The sequence below is a fragment of the Dromiciops gliroides genome, chromosome 4 (genome assembly GCF_019393635.1).
Source record: "Dromiciops gliroides isolate mDroGli1 chromosome 4, mDroGli1.pri, whole genome shotgun sequence".
Taxonomy (NCBI): Eukaryota; Metazoa; Chordata; class Mammalia; order Microbiotheria; family Microbiotheriidae; genus Dromiciops; species Dromiciops gliroides.
Window position 1 is genome coordinate 363,248,214 of NC_057864.1, and position 19,833 is coordinate 363,268,046.

The 19,833-nt window shown below is 34.3% G+C and overlaps 1 protein-coding gene across 11 annotated transcripts in view; it reads right to left on the reverse strand.

The window, feature by feature from the left end:
* PTPRK (protein tyrosine phosphatase receptor type K) overlaps window positions 1–19,833 on the reverse strand; it is a 756,597-nt gene that overhangs the window by 363,179 nt on the left and 373,585 nt on the right. For all 11 annotated transcript variants that reach the window (XM_044001295.1, XM_044001287.1, XM_044001294.1 and 8 more), the window contains exons 4-5: window positions 14,346–14,427; window positions 11,865–11,980 (exon numbers count right to left, since the gene is read on the reverse strand). In XM_044001295.1, coding sequence (XP_043857230.1) covers window positions 11,865–11,980; window positions 14,346–14,427 — 198 coding nt within the window. The remainder of the gene's footprint in view (window positions 1–11,864; window positions 11,981–14,345; window positions 14,428–19,833) is intronic.

Below are 19,833 nucleotides of genomic sequence, written 5' to 3' on the forward strand. Positions count from 1 at the left end.
AATGATCAAAATGGAAAACAAAACAATGAAATATAATACCTTCATATTTTACACAGATTTTTCTTAAGAGTTTCCAATATTAAATATCAACAGAGAACAAAATTATGATCTATATTCTTTAATGAGCATGTTTCTCCTAGAAATAGTTATTTAGAGTAACAAGTACTACAAAGCAGTAGGTTCAGAGGCCAAATAGGAGAGTCCCCCTGTACCCTAGAGAGCAAAAGAGTAAAAACATGTGTATGTACACACACATACATACACATACAATATAAGTTTGATTCATACACACACACACACACACACACACACACACTCTATTACTATATGTATTTGTTATCATCACAAGATAAGTCATTCCTTTTCAGATAAAGGTTTTACTTAATGGGGTCCCTTGCAAATCTAAAACTGTGGGATTCTATAGTGTTGTGTTTTGTTTTTTTAAATAAGGTAAAATTCTGGGTCAACTCTAACAAAATTCCATGGGGATTTTCATGGGGAAAATTTCAATCTTACATTTGGGTTTTTAAAAAATCAACTTCACAATAATAATATGAGGTAGGCATGACTAGGTAGCAGTTTGCCTAGAAAAGAATTAAGAGTTTACATGGAGCAGAAATTCAATATGACTCAATGGTCTGACACGGTCACCAAAAAAGTTCCAGCAAGCTTAACTTATACTAAGTATATGTAATGGAACCCATGAAGAAGAAAAGGATTTATTCCAGAAACATTGGAAAGACATCATAAGATCTGCAACTGACTGTGTGTGTGTATACACACACACACACACACACACACACACATACATATATATATATATATATATATATATATATATATATATATTGAGTAATGGATAGTAGATGTGCTTGCCAGAAAAGGGTCACTCAGTGATGCCATCAATAGTTTTAAAAGAAAAAAATTCAAAACAGATAGATTTTTAGAGAAAGATAATTCAGTTATTTCAAACATGCTGAATTTAAGATATTTATTTATAGGACATCTAGTTCAAAATGTCCAATATGCAAGTGGTGATATGGGACTGGAGTTCAGAAGACTAGAGTTGGATAAATAGTAAAAGGGACAAGGAATTAATCTGCATAAATATGATAACTGAACTCATGGAAGAATAAGTTGAAGGAGTTGGAAAGAATTAATTTTAAGGGGAAAAAATAAGGGGAACATGATAGCTATCTGCAAGTATATGAAGGGTTGGCATATGGAAAGAAGGATTAAAGTTGTCCTGCATGATCTCAAAGGTCAAACTAGGAGTGAAACTAGGGTGAATATGAAAGAAAAGAAAATTTAAGTTTAACGTAAGGAAACTTATTCTATCATTTAGAGCTGCTATGTGAAACTAGAATGAGCTGAAGGACTTAATGAGAAAGTTTAATGCTTATTTTGCCAGGATATTATTTAGAGGTTCCATTCTGAGGTATGGGTTGCATTTTCAGGTATGGATTCAGCTAGATGTTCTCTATGGTTACTTCCAACTGTGAGACTATGTAATAACCAAAACACCGCTTCAAGCTTTTGAACACTTAGGATATTCAAAAAGAGTGAATGGTTGGTTCACTGTTGCTGCTCTGAGGAAAAATTCCAAGTGTACTGCCTACCTGTAGAGCTTTTTTATCTATTCATTCCTCTATATGAAGCCTCTACTTTAGCTAGGGAAGTATCCTCACTCTTCCTTAAATACCATGCCTGCCTCCCATTCTTTAATCATGTTTTCTCCTCCCCTTACCTCCATCCAGCAAGATTTTCTTTTACTTATTCAGATTATTTCAATCCTTCAATGTTCAACTAAATCATAACGTGATAGAATTTTGGAAGATACTGTGCAGATAATCTAGTCCAGGCCATTCATTTTAAAGATAAGGAAACTTGGGGACAACAAATAAATAAATAAAGAGTCAAGCTGCCCAACATCATATAGTAAGCAAAAGAGCTTGGATTTTAATTTATGTCCTCCTAATAAAATGGTCCATGATATACTTACCAATTCTAATATATATGATTCTTTCTCTTCTCTAGGCTGAAAACACAGCACTGCTTACCTGAAAAACTTATAATTACATGCATCACACATTATCTCATATTGTATATATCACATTGTTTCCTAAGTATACATCTTGTCTCTTCATATAGACATAAAGTCAGAATTAACTCCTTTCATGTACTTTGTATCTACCACAATATACAGCAAAAGTCTGGTTATGTGGTAGGCACTCAATTTAGAATTGTTTGCTTAAGGATATATTTGGGATAGTGACCCCACACTAACTTTGCATAATTTATACATACTTAAAATTTAATGCCTTTGTCTACTTTTATACTAATAACAACTAGTTTAAAGAAAAATCTAAATAAAAAATTAAAAGGTTATATTGATATTAAATGTTCTGTCAAAATTTTAAAACTAGAAAATAAATAATATCAAAAATAAAAATATAGTAATCTCAATGTGAGACTCCACATGATGCTATAAATTTGTTTTTTAGGACAACAATGTGCTGAATGTGAGACTCAGAAATAATGGTTTGGGTGACCACTATGTACTATTTGAAAAATGCTGGACTCCTATTGTGTTTATAGAATCTTCTTTATTGTCCACACAAACACAAGTCTCATGGCTCTATTTCCTCCTACCTTATAATAATATTTAAGATAAATTGTGATCATGAGGATAACAAACTTCCCTAGCATCACATGGTCAAAAGTTTTTGATCAACTTTGCAAAGTGGACCATAAGTAATAAGAGTTGGTTTTAATTGAAGGCCTGCCTGTCTTGTTAATGGATTTTTGTTTGGGGGGTGGGCTTTATTTTTGAGTGATTCACATCACATTTACCTAATTTTATTTTTCCAATTTTTACTCTGAGGCAATTGTTCAAATTATCTGTTATTCCATGAGGACTGACATTTCCTCTGGCTGAGAGACTGGCTACATCACACTCCATTAGCACTGATGAGTCTCACCAAGGGCAGCATGGTGGCTGACTTCCCCATTTTGGCAGACCAACTGAAGAGGCACTGAGCCAACCCCCCACAGCAATTGCTGACAGATTGGCCCAACGACTACAGTTCTGATGGCAATCTGCAAAGGATTACCAGTCACACAATAAACAGCCTCATTTCAGAGCCACCAAAGCAAATGGTGCTAACCAAAGACTGCCCCCCAAATACCCTATTCTCACTATTTCTGCAGTCAAGCTTCTCTGCCTGATCCAATGATGCATCACTGCCAAGCTCCAAAATGATGGATGAAGTCATTAGTGTTTTAGTTATCTACACTAAACCTGAAGCCAAGGCATATGGTCTGACAGATGTTCTGGCAATGGACCCTTTTTCAATTGTTCTGTAGGTGTCCACATATTTTGGACCCTTTTAAAACAGAACAGTAATCTGAATCATGATCCTTGACTCCTTCTACATTCCCTCCCCCAATAAAGGACATCAATATAAGAAGTGCTTAGACTTAAAATGTAATAACCTTGTTTGACTGTTATTCTACTGTTCACTTTGGGTTACTGATGACAATGTGTCTTTAACATTTAATTGTTCATGGAAGGCTCTTGGAGATCAACAAAGTCAAGCCCCTTATTTTACAGATAAGTAGACTGAGAATCGGAGAGATTTAGTGATTTGTCCAAAGTCACACGAGCAGTAAGAAACAGAGCTAGGATACCAATTAAGAGCCTCTGATGACTCCAGCATTGCAGGGAGCCACACTCTCTCTAACTGTTTTTCTGTCAATTATGTCTAAATTTTTATAAACAAAAGTGAATATACATATCAAATATTAGGAAAAGATCTAAGATTTCAGCAGTATTTCATACACTGATAGAGGCCATAACCACTCCATAACCACAAAGAGGTGGTTTCATGATTTGCTAAGGCCAAGGAAATTCATCACCTGGCATCCAAACTTTGTAGTGGTTCCATTCTCTAAACTTGGGAAGGCAAAGTGTAATACTAACCCTAAATTGAGATCCTTTTCTTTTTTTTCTTTTTGAAGTAGGAGTTGAAAGAGTGGGTGCTCTTTTAGGAGAGCCTTGTAGAAGACAGAGTTACCTCCAAACCATAATTGCATTTTTTAGTAGTATTGTAATGAATTGATCTTCGTTATAACACAGAAAATCTATTAAAATAGTTTGTCCTTTTTTCCTTATAAAAAGTATAACCACAATCAACCAGGAACACTTCTTTTATCTATACTTGAAGAGGACCTACCTGAGTCTGAAAAGGAACAGTTCCAAAAAGGCTTTGCTACAGAAAAATAGCCATTCAAAGATATTTTTGTAGAATTAGAAAAGCAACAACACAGTAAACGTTCCTCAGAAATCCTGATAAGCCATCCAGTGACTTCGTCCTAACATTTATATCTCAATGTGATGGACTGCAGTTTAGGTTTTCTTCCCTTTAGGAATATCTACAAGGAATATCTTCACAAGAAATGAGAACCCTTTTGCATGTCATTATCATGACTATTAAAATCATCAGGCAATGTAACAATACAGCTGTGCTATAATAAATGATGAGCTGGTTGATTTTAGAAAACAAGGGAAGACGTATGAAAAAATGAAGAGGGAAATGAAAAGAAACAAGATAATATTATACACAGTAACAATATATTTCTAAGAACTACTTTGAGGGGGGCAGCTAGGTGGTGCAGTGGATAAAGTACTGGCCCTGGATTCAGTAGGACCTGAGTTCAAATCAGGCCTCAGACACTTGACACTTACCAGCTGTGTGACCCTGGGCAAGTCACTTAACCCTCATTGCCCCACCAAAAGAAAAGAAAAAAGGGAAAAAAAGCTATTTTGGAAGACTAAGGCATTTTGAATATTATAAATACCTAAAGCTACTACAAAAGGACCTATATGAAGGAAGATACAATCCAAATTTAGAGAAAAAACTGATAAACACAAATATGTATAGTATGGTTTTCAATATACATATGTATACACACATATACATATATACATACACAAATACATATGTGTCTAATGGTAGCTTTCTCTACTGTGAAGAGGGAGGGAAAATATTTTAAAGTACATAGCAGAAAACAAAAGAAATCTCAGAAGGAAGTACAAGAAAGCAAGGTAGCTTTGAAAATGATTTGTAGTGTTTGTTACAGTCTTTCTAAAAAGGTAAACTGTTAAATGGACATTCATTGTTTTTTTTGTTTGTTTGTTTGTTTGGTTTTTTTTTGCAGGCAATGGGGCTTAAGTGACTTGCCCAGGGTCACACAGCTAGTAAGTGTTAAGTGTCTGAGGCCAGATTTGAACTCAGGTACTCCTGAATCCAGGGCCGGTGCTTTAACCACTGCGCCATCTAGCTGCCCCCCATTGTTTTATAATGAATCTTCTTTTCATGTTGTGCTATGAATATGGAAATGTTCCCTTTTTTGTCTTTTTGTATTTAAGCTCAAAATGAATACTTTTAAAAAAAAATCATCAGGAGAACTGAACCTAGAACAGGTCACTACACTAGGTGAGTCATATACATATGTATGTGTGCGTATACACACATACATATACATACACATATATAATACATATGCATATATGCACATATATGCTTCTATGAAAGTGTTTATATGTGTGTATATGTGTACACACACACACACACACAGCCACACACACCCCTTCACAGAAGCCCCCAAACTCTCCTGGATCAAGTAGAAGAGACTACAGGTAGATGTATGCTTATACTTTAAACTCCTAACTAGTCAATCCCAGGATTAGGTAGCCTCCAGAGCATTTAGTGTTTTAAGGTAGGGAAATGAAAGGAAACAACAGGTCCAGGATGGGGGAAGAAAGAAATTCTTTGTTCCTAGAAGCTATGGGATTTAAGCTTCAGCTAGCTTCCATTAAGAGACTGAATAAATCCTCACACCGAGATACCATGTCTGAATTGTCATTGTCATCTATCATACTGAAGTTCAAGAAAAATCCCAAGGCCTTCAACAGTCTGGTGGTGCTCAGATTGTTAAGGGCTTTGAAAGACTATGTGCTCTTGCTAAAGCTAGGTCTCCCTCTGGGGCAGAGCTCAGAGTAGAACTAAATTAGGAGGCACTGGCCATTATTCTGCTGGGATCTAAATTGTTTCTCTGAAGGTTCTGATCTAATATTTGTTGATCTCAGTTCTAACTGGGAAATAAACTTTCTAAAGAACACATCTAAGAAGAGCCATGAGAGTAGTCTAAAAAAGTACTCCATTATACCAAACCTTCCTGAATCCATAAATTATTGATTTATTTATCTTTAAAAGTTTACTACATTTTAACTACTACAGTATATCATTTATATATATATATATATAAATGTGTGTGCATGTTTGTGCATATGTGTATATCTGTATTGTACATGTGTATGTGTATATGTATATACACACATATTTATATATAATGTAAGAGAGTAAATGAACAGTACTTTTTATGTCCTATGCAATTTAAAAATAAATATATTATTTTTATTTCAATTTAAATAAGCTATTACGTTCAATACTTTTGAGTTCTTTCATCAGTGTTGATATTTGAAATTCTACAGAAAAAGAACTTTTACTGTTAAGTTTGTAATCCTCTTACTCTTTCCATTACTGAAAACCATTTTAACTGGGCACATTTTAAGACATTATGAACCTCAGGAAAACTGAAAATCACAAAGATGGCAATAATGTTTTCCTGACTTCCTATACATAAGGATCAGTAAAAGGCCATTTGCCATTCTATCATGTGGACAACATGCCCTTTTGTCAAGTTATTTCTAATGCACAATCTTCCACAGTCTCAGTTTGACATCTCAAGTAGTTACTCTCACAATGAATTCTTGAAAAACTCATAGGAAAAAGGCTATTATTCTTAAAATAAATGAAGCAACAGTAAAGCCAGTAGCCTCCTAGAAGAGACTATGACATAGGCAAGAAAGGGATATGGTACCACAGAAAGAGGGGATTTGCAGTCAAAGGACCTGGATTCTAATCCTGATGCTGATTGTTACACGTAGAACTCTAGATTTCTCACCTATATGTGACTCAAACTCCTCCTATATAAAAATGAGTGCGTTTCATCTAGCTAACTTTTAAGGTCATGACCAGCTCTTACAGCATATTATATTGTCACATCATTCTATGATTGTATGATCCTGATGGAAATAAAATTGGTCTTGGAGTCAAATATACTTGGAGAATGGATATTTGAGGAGTGTAATCTATTGGGACATAATTTTATCAATGTTGAACTACGTATCAAAGCCTTCTTCAGAAATCGGAAACTTTAAAAGTATTTTTAATTGGGAATTGAGATTTTTTCCCCCCAACAAATTATTATTATTTTTTAAAGTGAGGCAATTGGGATTAAGTGACTTGCCCAGGGTCACACAGCTAGTAAGTGTTAAGTGTCTGAGGTCGGATTTGAACTCAGGTACTCCTGAATCCAGGGCTGGTGCTCTATCCATTGCGCCACCTAGCTGCCCCTCCAACAAATACTTATACAGAAAGATTAATAGTTTCACTGTTCCCTGTACAATGAAAGAAAGATATTTAAGTGATGAGGTTAATAATGGATATACTTTAGTTGAATGAAAGTTAGCCAATGTTTAGCTTTTTTTAAAAAGGTGATTATGTATATGTGTGTGTGTGTGTGTGTGAGAACCATTAAAAACAGACAATAGAGGTATCAGAGTTTAAGAGAAATACTAAGATTCATTGAAATCCTAAAATGGAATGTGGAAGAGAAATTCATATTATCTCTTTTCTAAGCAGTCCCTAACAGCCATCATTTACAAAAAAAAAAAAAAAGACACAACCTATAAGTTTATACAGTAGAAGAAATAATATGATATGCCCATTACTGTAATAAGAAAAAATAAACAATAAACAGAAGATTTAGTGTAGTTCACTTAAAAGAGTAAGGTCAATCTAAGGAAATATTTGTTACCAGGAGTACACTGAGATATGGAGATATAAAATGATGTTAAGATTTGGAACCAATAATGAAGCAAAATATTTGCATTCTTCTAGAAAGGATCATATAATTGAAATCTATGTCAAGAAAGAAGCCTGAGCAAATCAACTGTCTACATTTAGACATATTTACCAAAGCTAAAAGTTAGCTTAAAGAGGTATTCTCTTCTCCCCTAGTAAATCAAGGAAGCAGAGATTCAGTGAAATAGAAGGGAGCTTAGATTCTACTTAACACAACTATAATTGAATCAACTCAAGAACGCTTTTTCCTGAAAAAGTCTTCATCCAGTGTTTTTCATCTCTGAAACCAAAGAAGGATCACTGAAATATCTGCCACCATTACTACTATGTCAATCATTTTATGCCAAGGAGGATTAGCAGCTGTGGAAACCATTTATTGGATGCTTCAGCTTCTGAAGGATAGATGGAGAGTTGAAGGAGTCATTTTGAGAAACAGGCCATGCTTGCAAAGGTCTGCAATTTGTAACAATCCAGGGGCTATGGTTTTGCTATCTATTCTATACTTTAAAAAGTCATACATAGATATAAGAACTCACAGGAATGATGGTAGGGGTGTTGAACAAAGAAAGGGCTTATTTTCAAAGAATTTCCAATGAAGGGATATCCACTTAAGTGTGGAAAAAAAATCTTTAAGGGTAGCTTTGAGGAAGACACTGAGTTATAATAATTAAGATATAACTTTTAACAGAATTGAAAGACTGAAGTGATTAAAATTATGAGTGACCAAAAAGTGGAAAGAAGATGGGCTTTGCTTTTGTGACTTTTGATGACTGTGACTCTGTGGAGGAGATTATCTCATTCAAAAATAGGATATAATTGCAGCTCTTTTGTGGTAGCAAAGAACTGGTCACTAGTGGGGTGCCTAAAGGGGGAATGGATTAATAAATTATGTTATATATAAATGTAATGGGATACTGTTGTACAGTTAAAAAAATATCTTAAAGAGATGATTTTTGAAAAATGCTGGAAAGATGTGCATGAACTAAAAGGGGCTGATATGAGAAGAACCAGAAGAACAATTTATATAATAATAATATCAAAAAGAAAAAATGGAAAGACTTTTATCAATGCAATGGCCACAGTTCTGGAAGACTAGATGATGTCTAGAGGACATCATGATACAACATGATACCCTACTCCTGAATGGCTGGTAATAGACACTGGGAGCAGAGTAAAACATAGATAGTGGAACATGACCATTGAAAAAATTTGTTTTGCTTGACTATGCATATTTATTGCAAGAATTTTATTTTGGGCAGCTAGGTGGTGCAGTGGATAGAGCACCAGCCCTGGATTCAGGAAGACCTGAGTTCAAATCCGAACTCAGACACTTGACACTTACTAGCTGTGTGACCCTGGGCAAGTCACTTAATCCCCACTGCCCCCCCCCAACAAAAAAAGAAAGAAAAAAGTAAAAGAATGTTTTTTTTCCCAATGGAGAGAGGAGATGAGAGAGAGAGAAAAGAGATTATATGTTTGCTGAAAAATACAACTAATATTTAAAATAAAAATACCATACTGTAAAAATAAAAACTGTGAAGGGGCAAATGCTTGTCAACAAGAAATGGCAAATGCTTAATATAGATGAAGAGACTAAAGTGGTTCTGGGAATTCTGGTGGTGGTAGAGACATCTCAGTTTTTGTATAAAAGTGACTTTGGCCAAGGTGAAAAACTTCATTGGTCCTGGTGCTTTTGGGGGCAGACACGATGGTAGAAAATATAGTTGAATTGGAGAGGGGCACAGTGGAAGTGACAATAGTAGAAACATTTCTAGAAGTGAAGGAAGCTAAAATTACTTTGGAAAATAAAATAATCATGTTCAAATTCTGGTCCAATGAAGGGATGAAACTTTGGAGGCAGAAACTCCAAACCATATAATGGGGGCGAATACTTTCCTAAGTCACATAACCAAGGTGGCTATAGTTGTTCCAGCAATGGCAGATTTTAATTACTGTTAGAATACAAAATAGCAGGAAAGGAGAGCCAAAGAAGGGATAGGAAAACTTTAATTTAACACTGATTAGTGAACTCAGTCAGGCACAGTGATGACATGCTTTAGATTTTTTTTTCTGGTGCATGAAAACAAAATAAAACAAAACAAAAAACCACCACCACTGTATTTTTGACCACTTGTATAACAGGTTAATTTATTTTGTGTTCAATGAAAAGCATACAGCATTCCAACAAAGGGATCTTTTTTTCCCCATCCATCCTATTGATTGTTAAATATTACAGTCTGATCATGTCACAGAATAAATATAGATATAAAAATTAACAAGAACCAAAATAAAATTGTCAACCAATTTTTGTCTAAGACTTCCAGCGTGGGGGAATATATTACCTCATAAGTAACCTGTATCATTTTTTGATAGTTCTGTTTCATGTCTTTGCTTATGTAAGGCTTTCTATGCCTCTTTAGGACATAGACATATTTATCCCAAATGGTAGAACTGGGAGAAATCAATACAGATCTAATTCTGCTTCTCCATGATAACCTTTCAAATATGAGGAGACAAGTATGCCCTTCTACCCCAAGATTTCTGTTTGTTTGTCCATTTCACAAGTATATTGGAAATGCCACTCAGGGGATTCACTTTTATTTTAACATATAAAGAAAAAGGCATATCCAGAAGTTTCCTTGAAGCACAGACTCCATTCCAATTTTATATAGTTTCTAAAAGTACAGAGACACTTCAAGAAAAAAAAGTTTAAAAGTTTCCTTCTCTACCAACTATAAATTTAGAATTACTTCCCACAGTAATCCTACCTTTATAGAGAATTAAAAGAGAAGTGAAAGTAAATATGAACACACATTGGGGGACAAAATAGTAATCTATACAAACTTCCATTTATTCACTTCTCATTAAGCCTCCACACTTCCTGTCTTCATCCTAGGACTCAAGCCCACCAAGTTACCCACTTTTTTTTTAGTTGGATAGGATAAAATAGTCCTCAGACCACTTCATTACGTATAGCTTTGTCTAGCCAATTTGCAGGCAGGTTAAGCTTACTTAAAGGAAAAACTTTCAAATAACTGAAACTTTTCAAAAGTGAAATAGTCCAACCCAGCAGGTAGTAGTATTGCTACTACAAGAGGTCTTAAAGCAAAAGCACAATGACATTCATCATCTATATCTTCAAGTAAAAGTAAATGACCACATGTTATACATGCTGTAGAAGGAATTTTTGAGTAGATATGGGTTGCATTATATATGACGTGCTTTCTCAAAATTTTGCTCCCACATTTATTTTCAGTTAAGCCTATGCCTCTCCATTGGTCGATCTAATTCTTCAGATTTCATTTTACATATATTATTTTCTTATGCATAATTTGTACACTGATTCTTCAGTTAACCCAAACTTGACCCTAAGATCTGACTTTATCCATCATACACCTAAACTCTGAACAATTTAATTTTCTTGTGTTAGACTACACATTGCTTGAAATATTGCCCCAGAGGTTTCTCAAAATGTAATTTATCATACTGACAGTTTTCCATCTTATGAACCATACTCTAGTAAATCTAGTTTGTGAAGCACTTTAAAATGAAAGAATTTTCTTTTTTTACTCTATTCACTTCCAACTATTTGAAGGAACTCTTTATTAAGTTGAACAAAGAGAAACTGGAAGAACCATAAAATCTACCTAGGAACTGATAGAAGACACAACATTTAAATTTCCATAAATTAATTTATATCTTTGAGTAGTGAGCAAGAAAAAGGACGAATCTCCACAAGATCAGCTGAAGCCAAGCAGAGAAAAGTTGCATGACAAAATAAGTGAATTAAAATATAATCTGTGCTCATGTGGCTTTGGTGACTTTTCATTATCAAATTTATACACACTGGCCCAACAGACTAGTTAGCCTTACCTGCAGCCATAACTTGTTATTCACAGCATCTCTCCCCGTAGCAATACACTGAAATGTAGCATTCTGCCCTGCATTGACCTCTACATCACCCAGCCTCAAGAAATGAGGGGATTTATCTATAGAGAGAGGGGGGGGAAAGATAAACACAATTCACATGGAATTTCACATTATATATTTCTATTTCCCAAAGATTAACAAAATTACTAATTCTAAAATTGGCTAAGACAAATTCCATTAAAAGAAAGATGTTTTATATTCTCCCAACAAGAAAAAAACAATCTTCTATCTGTCCAACAGTCTCCTTTTCCCTCTTTTCAGTAGCTTTGTTTTCTTTGAATACCACATTAAAGATAACATTCTATATGCAATGGGCATTCAATAAATGCTGGGTGACAACTACTGCATGTTTTAAGTGAATAATAATAAAAATCATTACAAATTGTAATAAGGAAAAGCAGACAACACAGAAAACATCAGGCAAAATAATGTAAGCATTCAGAAACAAGCTCAATCTTATCTTATGCATAAGGATCACAACAATACCACAGATACACAAACACACAATTTAATTAGCCATAGTTTCATTCATTCCTACCCCCTAATCCCCATAGCACAACTGCTATAGTTATCTCTAGTGCTTTCAAGAAAATAGCATTTCAGGTGCCATCAAGTACAATAACAGTTTGTGTGACCAAATTCTTATGTGTGTACAGCCTCAGGAAAGTCACCCAAGTGAAATATTAGAGTGACAAAAGTGATGACCACAGTTGAAGGATATATGAGTTACATATCCCTCATAAGGATTTTCTGCAGAATTACCTGTTAAAACACAAGGTTTTCTACTGTTTTCCTTTTAAAAAGAATCAACTCAAAACTCATACAATTAGGAAGTATTGGGGGATCATTTGAATATTATTGATAAATTACATTTAAGATTTTCAACTTTTGTTTAGTTATTTGTTTATACACAAAAGCCTTTTTAAAATTCAACATCTATTTTTATAAGGTCTAAATGATCTCTCAGTTGGCATACTACTTACTTTCTCACATTAATGTTACAAAAGAATCTATGATGCTTATTAGTCCTTGGAGTGAATAATTTTCCCCCTCTTTATTCTTAGAAAATGTAAGGTAGAGGAGGAGACAGTTAGGACTTTACTGCTGGTATCTGATTCTAGTAAGATGCTAGTTCTTCAGAAAACAATAGATGAGGCAATTAGCGGTCACTGCAATAAAAGCAGAGCAATGGCACCTATTTTTAATAATGCCCTTCCATTCACATCCACACATATAAACCTCACAAGGAGGATCACTGAATGCTCAAAACAGCAAATATAAGCCCTTTTATAATCAGGTGTTAGAGGAAAAAATTATTCTCATAGATTAATTGTCCCAAACCTGGCTTTGGCAACTCCATGTACTTGTTGTGTTTTAGAGGATAAGATTCAACCCAGAGATAAGTAGGAATGCCTACATGAAAATGGGCCAGATTTTAACATATAGACCATAATATGTAGAATGATGAAGTATGCTAAAACAGAGATTAATCAGTATTCCCATTTGACATAAGAATCTATTTGAATACTTGGATTAGAAGAGGCAAAATCAATTCCTACACTTGGCTTTTTTCTAATTCTATTTATAGAATAGTACTGTAAAGGTACTACTATGTGTATGCCAATGTCTTTTAACAAAAACTCTCCAATTTAAGCAGTATAATGAATCCACATTTAGAAACATCTGTGTGCATATAAATCTTTATTTATTTGATTTGCAGCGTTACCTGTATGTATATTATATGCTTATTCTTTCAATTGTGACCTTAAAAGAAAGTTCCTGCAAAGTCTGTCCCTATGTTGGTAATTGCATTGTTGCTAAAGTTCTTACTATCCTTTTCTCTTAAATAGCTGAGGAGGAGGGAAAAAAATAGCAGGTCAGTGTAATATAAAGTAAACTGGTAAAAATGGCAATTATCCAGCCAAACTGATGAAAAGGGAGCCACTAAGATGGAAGGGGACAAAAAGGGGCTACATGATCTGCACAATATTACATTGAGAACTGTGATAAATTCAAATAAATGACTTTTCCTCATTGCAGTCCTAATGCTCTATTGGATCCTGGATAATAACTTCAAAATAAATTTCTAGTGAATAATGCATATGCCTCTTGATCTCTGGAAGTTTATATATATATATATATATATATATATGGCATTATACTTAAACAAAAGGGTTTTTTTTTGTTTTGTTTTGTTTTTTTAATTGAACTAAATTAACAAGAATGGGATTCATTCCTCAAGACTGAAGAATACTTCTTACACAAGCTATTGCAATAGCCATTAAATGGTTTTCCTATAGGCTTTAAAGAGAAATACTAGAGACAAGAAAAGAGGAGTGATCAAGTGATGAAAACTCAAGTCAGTGCCAATATAAAATAGGTCCTGAAGAGCCCCAGGAAAACACAACTTTTAATCACACTTACCACAAGGATAGCTCAGAACTTGGATGTCATCAATGGCAATGTAGCCATTCCGCCCATCTGAGACTTCAGCCTCAAATATTACCTGTCAGAATGAAAGGAAAAATGTTTACAACACTCATTTCTGCACAATTCCCACTGCGGAAGGAGAACAGATGACATATGACTTTTATTTACACTGAATTTTCCATAAGGATTAAAAGATATTTATTATGTAACATCTTGGATTTTGATCACATTCTAAACTTTTATCACAGATAGATCACAGGAATATCAGAACAATAATTAATTTTTCTGAGATGAAGTTGTCACTCATTTTTTTTAAACCTACTGAAAATTGCTATTTTATCTCTGGTAGGCAATATGTGGTCTCCAAAACTAAGTTAAATTGCATAAATATACATGAGCACACAGATCCACATATATCCACACCACTGAAAATGGAGATAAACATGGAAAAAAGACTGGGGCAAGCTTGTTCAATTACATTTCATTAATAAATATCACTTGATCCTCACAAGAATTCTGTGAGAAAGGTGGCACAAATATCATTACACCAAATTGAATTAATTCAGTAGGTAATTCTTGAATGGCTTATATGCATTAACCACTGAAGATTCAAAGACAAAAGGATACAGTGCTTGTTGGAAAGAAACTAACATTCTACCAGGAAGAGAAAACATATTCACAGATAAGTACAATGATAATATATGCAGAATAAATCCAAAGCACTTTGGAAGTACAGGGGAAAACACTAAGTACTAGGAAGATCTACCTCCTCCAGGAGATGAGGCCTGAGTAGTATACAAAGTGGAGTTGAGGACACAGGGTGAAAGAAGTAAAATTTGCCCCAGGTCCTTGGGTTAATCTGTACCTGGTTTGGGACAAGAACTCTGATCTTCTGTCTCCTGTCTAAATGCTCTGTGCCTAAACTTCCTTACATATGTAGGAAATAAGAAAGCAAGACTGAGCTTCCCAATATGAGGGAGAGGGATTAAAAAGGAATTCTATGGTCTGCACACTATTACATTAAGAACTGGGATAAATTCAAATAAAAGAACTACTTTTCCTTAGTGTCACAGGTGTTTATAAATGTTTATTGGGCTGGATTGGATTGATATTGAGAGGGGGGAGGTGTCAGTGATAGAGGTAGCAGTAGCAGTTGCAGCAGGCTGAAGCCTATACCTGAGGAACAGAGGGGGATCCATTTCCAAGGGGTAGGCACATAATTTCAGGGAAGTATGAAGAGGAGACTCCTATCCCCAATGGGTAGGAGATTATGTTTTTAGAGAGAAAAAAATAATCCAATATGTGATTTCAGAGAAACTACATTGGAGGAGAGTGGAGAATGGGGTGTCTAGCATTGAAAAGAAACATGATGTGGATGAATTGTTCCCCACAAAAGATATACAAGGAGAAAGCTTAGTGTATTATAGTAAAGATGTATTTGGTCCTAAGGATACATGGCCACATCTTCTACATCATTTCTAATTCTTATAATGAAGTCTCACATCATAAAACATTGTTGGTTGGCATTAACATAGGATGGGCAGGGGTAGCTAGGTGGCACAGTGGATAGAGCACCGGCCCTGAAGTCACGAGTACCTGGGTTCAAATCTGACCTTAGACACTTAACACTTACTAGCTGTGTGACGCTGGGCAAGTCACTTAACCCCAATTGCCTCACTAAAAAAAAAAAAAACAAAAAACAAAACCATAGGATGGGCAAGGAGTGGTACAGAACATGAATTACATCTGTCTATAGCACAAATATTCACTATGAGCACTTAGACTATTATGATACGGTCAGAGGGATGCCCAAAGACTCCTTGCAGATTTTTGCCCATTCTATTTTTTATCTTCGGAATCACTTTCTTTTACATTTATTTTACTATGAATGTAACAAACATTAAATTAAAAGAGTAATTTCAAAGCTGAAAAAAGGAATTATTGAACATGAAATTTCAGATCTCTACTGTATACAGTCTGTTTGCTTTTTAAGTATATAATAATGTCAATATAAAGTTTTCAAAGTTGTCTTCTTTGCTTTTATTTCTTTCTGGACTTCCATCAATTCTCTTCTCATATGCCTGAAATTACTACAAGCAACTATTACCCTAACCCATCTAACTGAAACTTTTTAAAGTTTGAAATCAAATGTATGTTTCAAAGTTTATGTCAAAAGTCATCTTACTTCAGAAAGACTTTCTTAATTTTCCTAATGAGAACTTTGTATACCTTTCTTAGGCAATTAAATGCTAAAATACAAAACAGTTTTATACTCATGGGGCCTGTTATATCATTTCTGTCCACGATTGCAAAGTGGGATCCCATTATATATACACATTATGTGTGATTCTGGCTCATGTCTTTACATTAGATTCACCTAAGACACTGGAGAGCCTCCCTTTATCCTATTAATATATTGAGGGTACCAATATAGCATCCTATTTTGCTATCTCCTATTGTGTCTAAATAGAAAACCTCCTATTTTAGTCATATGTCTCAATGGTGGCTTTACAATATTTTTTTTGTGCCCAAATAAATATTGCTAACGCAGTAGCCTAGTTGGGTCCACTCTGGACTATAATTATAATAAATCTGTTATATAGGATGACATATTTGGTAGAGTATAAATACAAAATTTGGTAGACTTACTACAATACTGCTGGGTCCAAAACAGAAGGGACCATGACTGAATACCCTTTCGACTGCTCCAAGGTATATGACAAAGCTCTGTATAATCCTTAAGTTATTGATTAAATGTCACTAAGATAGCCACAGGATAGCAATGTCTCTACGAAGCAAATGGCCCTGCTCTCTACCTTCTAAGGACACACAGACCTTCTCAGTGCTCTTCTCAGACTCAACATGCCTCACTCCCATTCAGATACCTCTCTGAGTCCTACTGGTGGGTAGTAAAGTTCACTCTACCACTCCATTTTCATTCGATAAATTGAACAAATATATATTAAGCTACTATTACATAGCAGGCATTTTGCTAGGAGTTAGTGTTAAAAGAATAAAATATAGAAATCCCTGCATTAAACAAACTAATTTTTACCATCAAAAGCCACATTATCAAGCCGTACTTCATGTGTAAAGTACAGAGAGCACAATAATAAACACCCATTCAAAGAGAATGAGCAAGTAAAAAATTAGAGTAAAAAATAAGTAATAAAATTGAGTATTATCATTTGCCTGCCTTAATGTGTGATAAGAATATGAAATAATCATGATAACAATATCACTACTAGGCTTATATCCTCAAAGAGATCAAAGAATGAAGAAAAGAATTCATATATATATATATATATATATATGTGTATATATATATATATATATGTAGTAACTCATTATGGTGGCAAAGAACTGGAAATGATGAGGATATCCTTTTTTTTAAGAGAATAGCTATAATAAATGACTATAATAAAATATGTCTGTGCTTTAAAAATGATATAATTACCAGGTTCAGAGCAACTGTGATGACTTATATAAACTGAGGTAGAGTGAAATGAGCAGAACCAGGTGCAGAATTTGAAAAATAACATTATAGGGGCAGCTAGGTGGCTCAGTGGATAAAGTAATGGCCCTGAATTCAGGAGGACCTGAGTTCAAATGCAGGCTCAGATACTTGACACTAGCTGTGTGACCCTGGGCAAGTCACTTAACCCTCACTGCCTGGAAAAAAAAATAACATTATAGAGAAAAACAACTTTAAAAGACCTGAGAACTCTGATCGATGCAAAGATGAAGGACTTTTCAAAGGGCCAAAGAAGAAGGATGCTAAGTACTTCCTGACAGAAAAGTGAAGACATCAGGATGTAACGTGCATTTTTGGACATGGTCTATGAAGAAATTTGCTTTTCTTGACAATGCATATTTACTACAAATGTTACCTTTTTCATTTTTTGTTCAATTGAGGATTTAGGAAGGAGAGAAAAGAAATGCTTATTATTTGAAAAGATAATTAAAATGAAATTTTTAAATAATGATGATGTATTTCATTTATTTAGTGCTAAAAGATTTGCAAAGCACTTTACAAATAACATCTCATTCACTTATCCATTCTCACGTAATCAATGTTTGTGAATGAAACAAACATGGATGCTAATTTTTAAAAATAGGGATTTTTATGGCAAAGGAAACTGGCAAACTAAACTCTGAAAACTACTACAGAATAAAACAGCATTCTTAGGTAACATCTTTCACTTAAGGCTTTTCCATCACATTTCACAATGACATGGAGGTTACTGTATATTTCTGAAGGTTACAACAGCAGAACTTATACTTATGTAGCTTCTATCAAATTAGAACAGATTAGTACAGGCCTGGAGGCAGACTGTTTCAGCCACATGAGAATCAGCCTACCTTGATAGAGATTCTTATCACCTTAAGGTTCACAATTATGTGATTCTTTTTATAACAGCAATCAATATAAGTAATAAAAAATATGAAGGCTTCAATCTTGTTCAGATCCCTTGATTTTCTTAACAAAAATGGCAAAATAGGAGAGAAAGGGGAAGTGACTGCTCAGAATATCAAAATTCTAACATGTGGCAAATGTTAATTTACCCATTAGTATTGAGAATGTGCCAAGTTTACACACTATTGGAGGGAATCTGCAGTTAGATTTCCATTTTTGTTAAAGCAAAGGAAGAAAAAAAAGAGAGAAAACAATGCATATGCTTACAAGAGCTAAAACCTGACCTCTAAAACAAGTTAATTCCAAAATAGGAGATGAAAAAAAAGTCAAAACAATCACTTATTTACTATTTCAAAAATTTAACCAATATAAAAAGTTACTAAACTGAGTTAAGTCAAAAGGACTCAAAAACTTCCTAACCTGGGGCAGCTAAGTGGCGCAGTGGATAGAGCACCGGCCCTGGAGTCAGGAGTACCTGAGTTCAAATCTGGCCTCAGACACTTAACACTTACTAGCTGTGTGACCCTGGGCAAGTCACTTAACCCCAACTGCCTCACTAAAAAAAAAAAGAAACAAAAAAAAATTTCCTAACCCGATCAAATTCGACATAGCCTTGTCAAATGGAAAGACATGAACATCATGGAGGAAGTTGAAAGATTATTAACTATTATATCTCACAGAGTATTAAAAAAAATAATTGAGGAAAATATGCACTCAGAGAAATTTTGACATGAGACAAAATAGTTATCATGAGGAAACTATAGAACATTATATGTATGTACACACACATATATAATTAAATTTTATTATATGGAATATTATACCTTAATTATATTGATATTTATAAATATATACGCATATAAAACATAACAGTGGAAGGAGGATCAATGATAACATGGAATGGAAATGATCTGCTAAGAGTTTTGCTGAAATCAATTCTCATGAATAAACGTACTCCATTATTTTGTGCACTATGTAGGGAAGTGCCAATATGGAGTGAAGATGACCATCTTAAGAAGTTGAATTATGAAGTTTTACCTCAAACCCATATTTGGTAAAGATGAA